This window comes from Perca fluviatilis, chromosome 8 (assembly GCF_010015445.1).
Source record: "Perca fluviatilis chromosome 8, GENO_Pfluv_1.0, whole genome shotgun sequence".
Classification (NCBI taxonomy): Eukaryota; Metazoa; Chordata; class Actinopteri; order Perciformes; family Percidae; genus Perca; species Perca fluviatilis.
The window spans coordinates 22,004,818-22,013,873 of record NC_053119.1 but is presented as its reverse complement, the minus strand read 5'-3'; the positions used below and the strand labels follow the sequence as shown (position 1 = coordinate 22,013,873).

Genomic DNA, 9,056 nt, shown 5'->3' with positions numbered 1-9,056 from the left:
GTCTGTGTTGAACATTTGTCTCCTACTGTTTGCACAATGAGGTGCTCCAAAGCAGAAAAGATATCCCACTTGTGTTTATTGATTCATTTTAACAGTGCATTTTATATTGGAAAATTGACTTCTTTTTTGATATAACTGTGGTTTACATGAAAAATCATCTGCTGAAAAACTTATTTTTCTATGCAAGTGCTGTAAATGTACATAATTGTAGCTGTGTGATGCTCTATGATTAAGAAACAGTCTGGTCTGTTCTGGTGATTGTCTGTGTCGGTGAGGATCACAGTGGAAAGAACAGGGGCTTCCAGAAATATTACATCAATACATCTCAGATTTCACTAAAAGGAAGCTACTCAAACTTTGCTGGTGCCCGTACAAGAGAGCACTCAAGCAACCGGTTAGGGAAAGGGAATACTAGAAGTACCTTGTTGAATATGTTGCCACATCCACTGGTCTACTGACTAATATTAGGAAAGCTACTAAGCTCACCTCATGTTTGAAAGAAAAATCCTTTCCTTTATATTCAGTGTCATTCTAATAGAAAAAAAACATGTTTGGTCTTATTTGTTTTCTTACAAATCTTTCTTTAAGAAGAAAAAATTAAATATTTAAATCACACATTTTGTCTTTCATTAATTGTATTCCTTTCCACTAAATACTTGACAAACACTGGCTGGATGCTTTCAGCCTTTTCAAGATATTGAGATATCAAACCTGACATAGCCTCACAAAATGCTGTGGAAAAACTAAGCTACATTCTTCTTAAAAATAAAAACAAATATATAGTAATTAAACCATTTGAAATGAGAAAAAAATGTCAGAGTTTATTATTACAGAAAAAATGGCAATACTAAATATACATATTTGTCAGCCACAGTCAACAAGTATCATTAATTTCTCTGAAACTTGAGAAGGAATCCATCTGTCTGTGTGCACTGTGACTGGAGCAGGCTCAGAAATCTTGTATCTTTTCTGGGATGGTATGCTTCATGCCTTAAAATCCAGTGCAATGCTTTTGACAACTCCTTTAAGTTCCAACAGGACCTGTTAAGACAGATATTAATAACTAAAAATGACAGACTGCAAATAAAAATACATTAACTTTAGTTTTTTTAGCCTTTTCATACAGAGTAAAACCTCACATCAGATACAGGAAACAGTCTGAGCAAATCCCACGCTTTATTTATTCATCTCAAATTCATCACTGTTGGATTTACATCAACGTTTTACGATTCTTTGTGTTCTGACCTCAGTGGGCCACAGCCATTAAAGCCTAGTATTTTTTTTTTTTTAAAGATTATTTGGTTACACTTTACTTGAAGTTTTCTACATAAGAGGGACATGACACTGTCATGAACGTGTCATAAAACATTATTAACAAGGATTTGAACCCTGGACCTCTGCATCAAGGCATAAACCTCTCTGTATATGTGCACCTGCTCTACCCACTGAGCCAACCCGGCTACCATTAACGCCTATTTAACCATCTACTTTAAGGATAAATATAGCAATAACACAATAGATTTGAAGACAAAATGTATGTTGCTCTGTCACAACTATGAATTGATCCCACTAACTAACCAAGTACTTTTTGTAGCCAAAGCCTGATATAGATTATTCCTCTGTCTTCTAAACCTCCATTGTTTTCCAAAAAATATTAAAGACACATCAACAAGTCACACTGTTGCACTGGGTGACATGTTCCTTTATTACAATGAACATGGGCACTGTAGTTTATTTTAAGTTGAACCTTCATACACCGTCCTGCGGTCATAAATACTCACTGGTGCACCAAATCCCCATCTGAAAATAATCCCAGGTGTTTTATTTAATTACTGAACCGTTTATAAAAATGAAACTATATATTTGTGTTTCGTAAGATTTATATCCTCAGTATAACTCTATGGGCTTGGTACTGAGAGCCACAGACAGGCTGGGGAAGTCAACAAGTATTGAGAGACAGATTCAGTGCTCCTGGAGTTGATAATAAAAATATTTCGCTCAAGGTGAAACATAGAAAGTAGTCCAGACTTCTTAATATCTGCCGGTGTCTTTCCCCATTGTACCTGTTTGATGACTGGCCGTCTGTTTTTCCTATCGTGGAGGCAGTTACAGCCCAAAGAGTAGACACTCTGCACCTGGCTCAGCTCCCAGTCTCCCATCTTTTTGTCCAAGAAGTCCTCAAAAGTCAGCTCCTCGTCTTCATCATCTATATCATACATCACCTCCATCTGGGGAAAAATCACAATACAGGTGACTGAAGGCAGTGAGGAACTATAAAGCCATGATTTGGGGAAAATGTTGCTTACTTTTCAAGTTCATTTTTCCATGCTGGAGGAACTTGATTTTTAGTGTCCACTTTCATTGGACATACACTCCAAAATATGGATTTGTGTATAACCATTTAAACAGCAGTTGAAGTTACAGCAGCAAAGATGAAATTTGCTCAAATCCTTTCAGGACGACAAACTGATAACGTGCTCTCCCTAATTAAATGCCAAGTCTTTAATAAGCTGTAATCGTAGACTGTAGCTTGATAGATTGGAAACACAGTAAAAAGCCTCTTTTGTGCTGCTCACCAAGAACTGTGGCTCACGGTTTTCATCGGCTGGCGGGAGTCCAGACAATATTTCTAACAACACCTGTAGATGGCAGAGAGATGGGGTTAATCACATGGCTCTGGACGACAGAAAACCTTTATTACTCCACCGTGTGCCAGGTAGCTTCACAGACACTGTAGTGTTTCCACAGCTGTCCTAATAAGACATGTATAAGCTGTATATACTGCACTATGTGGAAGGTCAGACGATTTTATACACTGCTGATCCCATAAATCATTCAACTAATGTCATACAATGGATAATATGTTTAACATTTACAGCTACTAATACAGTACAGCTGTGGGCCTCCACTGATTCGGATTTTTTAGTAGGAAATAATGACAGATGATACATACCATAGAGCTCTATTTTCACAAATTGGAAGAAATGTATACGATAATGTTTATGTCCTGCAATTATGTATGTGTCAGTACTTTGGGAGAACCTTGCACTTAAGTAAACTGCTGAGTTGTGCTCTATATTTTACATTGCAGTTGCAGTTTGGCCTTTCCTGACATAATATCCCCATCTGTGTGTGTATGTTTGTGTGTGTGTGTGTGTGTGTGTGTGTGTGTGTGTGTGTGTGTGCGTGTGTGTGCGTGTGTTGTGTGTGTTTCTGCAGAAAGCCTACCACTCCAAAGCTGAAGACGTCAGATCTTGGTGTGATCTCTCCTCTTAGCGCCTCAGGTGCCATGTATGCACGGGTACCCACAATCCTCTCCGTCATCATGGTCGTTGACGTCCGCTTGGCTGATGCTCTCGTCAGCCCAAAGTCTGAGATCTTTGCCACTAATTTTTCATCTAACAGGATATTTGCACTAACAAGAAAAAAAGAAAAGAAAAAAAACTATGAACACAGTGAGCTATGAACCGATTTCCTTAGGAATAATTTGACATTTTGGAAATTATGCCTATTTGCTTTCTTGTCGAGTGTTAGTTGAGAAGATCCCGACCACTCTCGTATCCCTTGGTAAATAAGCTATTATAAGCTTAGCTTAGCAAAAAAACTGGAAACAGGAGAGGACAGCTAGCTTGGATCTAAGCAGAACTGGCGATACGATACGTATCATGATACATGGGTCACGATTCATTATATTGCAATATATTTTGATACTGTGCGTAAGGCGATATATTGGGATTTTTTTAAAGTATAATTTTATAAAAACTAATATTTAAAAAAAGACATGATGTGCATAACAGTCAAAGAAGTTTACTTTAGGTAAACAATTCAGTACACAGAAAGTCAAACTGCCAGTTTGGAATTGTGGCTCCCAGGTTCTTAGTGAGCTAATGTTTATATGCTAAAGTAGGCCAAGGTTCAGCCATAGCTACATTGTTAACTTCTAGCAAAAAGTCAGGCACTGCTAGGTAATGTTAGGCAAGGACACTAGTGGTGTGTCTCAGCATAGCCATCTAGCGGTAGGGGGTTTAAACACAACATATCCACTGTCTTACATGAATATTTTTGAACGTTTAAAAAAAAAAAATCAATATTGCCTTTTTGAAAATGGATACAGTATTGCAAAAAACAAAATATCGCGATACTCAAGTGTATACATTTTTTCTTACACCCCTACAACTCAAGGTCAAGCCAATCGATGACAAACTACCAGATACGGACCATAGAACAGTCATGATATGATTGTTTCACAACAAACACTGAGCCTCTTTTCAGTCTTTATGCTAAGCTAAGATAACTAGCTGAAGGCTGTAGCTTTATATTTAAATAACAGGTCTGAAAGGGGGTTTGAGGAATCAGATTTCAGTCCATTTTGAATGCTTCCTGGATGCATTTACAGTTAGCCTTTTTTAGATCAGACCTGATCCACCCAAGACACATGGGCCTAAGAGTGCTGTCAATCTTAGTATTTTCCAAAATGTTGAACTATTCCTTTAAGAAAAGATCATTTAAAGGGCATTGATAATCACTTTATGTACCTTTTAACATCTCTGTGGACATGATGGTTGCTGTGCAGATACTCCAAGCCACTCGCTGTCCCTTCAGCTATCAAGCATCTCTGTAGCCAGGACAGAGGAGGACTTCCCTCCTGAAAACAACAAAAAGCATCCCATTATCTGTGTAAAAGCACAGGTACTAGAAAGCAGGGTCTGTATTGCTGATGGTGCTTACCAAGCAAGCTAGTCGGTCTAGCAAAGAACCATTGGCCATAAGGGCATACACCAAACATGGATGCTGTCCATCACAGGAAAATCCAACCATGTCAACCAAGTTTTCATGTTTCAACCTGTGGAACAAACAGTCTCATCAAACCAGACCTGTATTTGCAAATATATGAATCATCATATTAACCTATGTTGGGAAATAGTTCGACATTTTGGGAAAAAGCCTTATTTGCTTGCTTGCTTGCTGATAGTTAAACAAGCAAAAACCCCACCGGTTGCACAAAAAGAAAAGTTACAGTGAAAAGTATTTACATGCACGGTTTGACCAATATTTGTATCAACCAATTGCATTTATTTTCCAATGAGTAATTACAATGGCTGGGTATAAGTATCTATTCAATCTGAAGGCAGCCAGCTTACTGCAGGCTGCTTTTCCAAAAACTCTTTTAATGCTTTCGCTCTCAAGTTCCATTAGTTTGATTAATATGCCTGCTACAGTGCAGCTTGTGTGCTCTAGCTAATAAAACGTAATGGTTATGAGGTGGCTGTGATTCACTCAAAACCAACCTGATTAACAAGGATACAGAGAGAAGAGGGAAATGGGAACGTACACTTTGAGAGTTTGGATCTCTTGGTTGAACTGAACTCTCAGCTCGTCCAGGGAGATGTCATCCATCTAAATGAGAAAATATTTTGAGTTGCGATTTACAATAACTGCAAAAGTAAGCAGAATGGCATGAACGTATTTTCACTTACTGGATTGAGCTTTTTCACTGCAACAGGTTTGTCATTAAGAAGACCTTTGTACACAGTGCCAAAGCCTCCCTCTCCAAGTCTGTTGCCGCCGTCTGATATGGGACGGTCATCAAAGTTGCCTGTAATCTCCATCAGCTCAATGTACAAGAAACTGGAGAAACCTAATGAGGAACACATAGACAAGGGTCATATTAACTGTTGTGGTTAAGGCCGCATTGCTGCCACCTGCAGGTCAATTTTGTAAAATCACTCTTTTTCATAGACGCAGCATCATTTACAATTTTGCTTCTGCTGAAATCAAGATGTCAGGAACTAAGATAACACAGCCTTGATTATACTTATATACATTTTATTATACTTTATACTTATACTTTACTACAATTCAGAGGGAAATACTGTACTTTTCTAAGATTTTTAAGATTTCTCACACAAAACACTAGTTTATAAAATATAATGCATTGTTAAAAATTAAACTACCCAACACCAATATATAAAGAATATTTTCTGGGCCACGTTTTGCATGAATACTTTTGATTTTGAATGCACGACCTTTACTTGTAATGGAGTAGTTTCACATTGTGTTAATGCAGCTTTTACTTGAATAGAAGCTTCTTCCACTTGTTTAGAAGTAAATGCTAAACATGCTTCACAACCTCCTCTAATGTACAGATCACCACAAAGGACTATATGCATAAAAGAATTATATTCATACTAACGTCTCTACAGCTGACTGTTAACATGTTAACTTAAATTTGAGACAAAAACGTGCAACCATCTGTGTGGCCTGGTTCACTGTTGGCCAGTAGAATCTGTGGCTGCAGAAGAGAGCTGGCAGGGGGTGGCTGCGTCTCCCTCTCTTCCAGTAGTCTAGTTGGAAGGGTGCTGTTTGTTCCAACTGATGCAGAGGCTGGCTGTGTCTCTGGTGGGACTGCCTCTTCCACTGCGTGTGGACAAAAGACATCAAGATAAGTTTAATTTGTTGATATGGTGCACTAGTCAAAAGCATAGTCTTAATAACCTCAAATGGTTGTGATTGCTTTTTGAGAGTTTCTGAGATGGACATTTGTGCAATAATCAGATTATCTACAGAAACACAAATAAATAATGTGTTTTAAAGGAAGCATGTATGTTGTACATTTCTGTGTACACGTATGTAGAGTTGTTTACTTTTTCCCCCTTTGTGTTGTACGGCATTTCTTTTTAATTCTCTTTTGATCATGAATGTCAACTGCTGCATTTCTTTATTTCTATGTGATATCACTGTAAATCATCATGTAATCCCACATGAAACAGACCGTTGTATTGTACTGTATGACACAAAAAAAAAATAATATTTATAATAATAATAATGTTATATAATAACTGTTTTCTATTCAGTACTTGACTATTTAGTAGTTGATAGTCAGTATCTGTATCTTTTTTCACAATTCTTCCACTGTCATTTATGAAAGCTATTAAAATGTTTTACTGTAAAGTTTAACCAATACCTTGTTACTATGTGCTCCTTGTTATTGCAGTTTTGCATCTTTTACCCAGGGATCACTTTACTTTTAAGGCACTGTGTCCCATATTATGACATGGTAGTAGCCTATGTATAGCAATTGTGTCTACCTGCTAGACTGCAGGTGGAAAGTAGCTACATCTGAAATAAAGCTTCTCTACCATTTTTATGACATTAATGTTTTTTTGTACATAGTCATCCCTGAAAAATAGATGTAATAAAACTAAAACTAATTTATTATTGAATGTTGAGTGAGTTTCTGTGCTCACTCACTGATATTGGACAGATGTATCTAATTTTCTGGGAAAATTAAGAAAAAATGGGACATTGGAATACTGTTTTGATTAGGATGATGTAGGTGTTAGTGTGACTGTAGATAGGGTTATAGCTATACTATAGATAACTTATAGGCCTATTATATAGTCTGTGATTATTATATTTGAAAATAATACCAGGTAGCAGGACACTAGCAGCAGCCAATAACTTGTGACTCTTCAAAATCTCCACAAGTTCACCCACTGTACTGTTGGAGGTCCCCCAGTCAGACAGCAGCTCCACTGTGGGACTTTTACCCTGTGCAACAAGGCCTTCAAATCTCCTGAGAAATAAAATCATAGATAGATATATAGACAGACAAATAGGTACCCTACATATACTAGCATGCTCGACCTGAACTAAAACAATAACACTGTAAATAGCCTAGCTGCATTAGCTTGTCTGCCACCAGCTATACATATAATCACCTACCTCACATGATGCTGAGAGTACCTTAACTCCCCACTCGGCTTCCGTATCGAGACAATAACATCTTTCCACCTGTCTTGGGGGTCCAGAAAGTCGGACAACTTGCGAAGTAAACTATAACTGAGGTTGCGAATGTAAGTAGCGGGAGTTACAGAATTATTCATTCTTCGGAAAAAAATACGGACACAATCTGAGTTTGTGTTGTGTCTGATAGTTGTACTGAAATGGTGTAGGCCTACAACTTACAGCGCCGTTACGGGTGTTAATCGTCCGCCATTGATAAAAACAAATCATTAGCAAACTGATATTTTGCTCACAGTTTAGTAAAATGTGTCTTTCCGATATTGAGCAACTTCCCCCAAACGTAACACAGCAAGCCTGTCCCACTTTAGGTCTCCACCTTCAATGCGGAAATACAAGCAGTGATAGTCCTGGATAGGTTATAAAGTATAAAATGTACAGTCTGTACTGTGTGCACTCCGGGTGTCGGTAAGAGCACAACTTCCATTATCCATTTCTCTGTAGGCTACATGTGTTTTGTTTGTTTGTTACATACTTACTGTAACAGAAAGACATCCTGTGCTCTCCTACATGCTTATAGTATGCTGCCCTCTAGTGGACAATAACGAGATTACCAGTCTGAGTATGAGTTCTAATGAGAATGTGGTTTTTAAAATTGTAATCATTTCTTTACTATAACCCACATAAAAACATATTTGATGACACCTGGAAACAGGAGTGGATATCGCTTCTGTGTTCTATCTGGACATGCTGTAGCTGTGCTGTTTCATAAATGATCTGATTTAATCATCAGAACAATTGTGTTAGTCCTTGATGTGTTTCTCATTTTCCATTGTGGACCTTAGTTAAGTTGAGTTCGACACCCCTGACCTAAGGCATCCAGTGGTGTCATCCATGCCATGCCAGCTTGTTGAAAGGGGGTGGGGGGGGCTAAATTAAGCTCCAAACTAAGCATGCCCTCGGACCCCCCACTACAGACAGAACTTTAGAAAAATTGCAGGTTCCAGTCAGCTTTGATTCTGCTTTTTTTGTGTGAATTGTGCATTTTTTTGTTGCTCCTTGATCATTCTCTCTTTCTCTTTCTGTCAGCAGTACCTGATCTGTTTTACCCCCATGGGTGGATGGATGTATGAGTGGTATGACTGGCTGAATAGAATCAGGTAAGAACTGTACAACACTGTGGGCCTGATTTACTAACACTAGCGCAGTTTGCGCTGCGTCTGTTTATGCGAGTTCGGTAATAGCGCACGCTATGCTTCCACAGTTTGCGTAGTATTTATCAACCCTGACACCCATCAGGCAATCAGCGTCTT

At 38.2% G+C, this 9,056-nt stretch overlaps 1 protein-coding gene across 5 annotated transcripts; it reads right to left on the bottom strand.

The window, feature by feature from the left end:
* Window positions 1-794: 794 nt before the first annotated feature.
* irak4 (interleukin-1 receptor-associated kinase 4) lies at window positions 795-8,263 on the bottom strand. Of its 5 annotated transcripts, none has more exons than XM_039807631.1 (11): window positions 7,726-8,263; window positions 7,431-7,576; window positions 6,247-6,411; window positions 5,478-5,638; window positions 5,333-5,397; window positions 4,729-4,843; window positions 4,536-4,645; window positions 3,229-3,415; window positions 2,577-2,639; window positions 2,064-2,228; window positions 795-1,041 (listed from the first exon to the last, which is right to left on the bottom strand). In XM_039807631.1, exons 1-11 carry the CDS (start codon window positions 7,884-7,886, stop codon window positions 985-987), a joined length of 1,395 nt encoding a protein of 464 aa, XP_039663565.1. In that variant the 5' UTR covers window positions 7,887-8,263; the 3' UTR covers window positions 795-984. The 5 variants fall into 5 exon arrangements, with proteins under 5 accessions (XP_039663565.1, XP_039663566.1, XP_039663563.1 ...); XM_039807632.1 differs by having other exon boundaries at window positions 6,250-6,411; window positions 7,726-8,260; XM_039807629.1 differs by having other exon boundaries at window positions 6,247-6,417; window positions 7,726-8,259.
* Between the last annotated feature and the right edge of the window lie 793 nt (window positions 8,264-9,056).

Coding starts and splice junctions, on each gene's coding strand:
- irak4 (XM_039807629.1), bottom strand. CDS start 7,886: ATGAATAATTCTGTAACTCCCGCTACTTACATTCGCAACCTCAGTTAT. Junction 7,577..7,725: donor TACTCTCAGCATCATGTGAG/GTAGGTGATTAT, acceptor TTTATTTCTCAG/GAGATTTGAAGGCCTTGTTG. Junction 5,398..5,477: donor CAGTGAAAAAGCTCAATCCA/GTAAGTGAAAAT, acceptor TTTCTCATTTAG/ATGGATGACATCTCCCTGGA.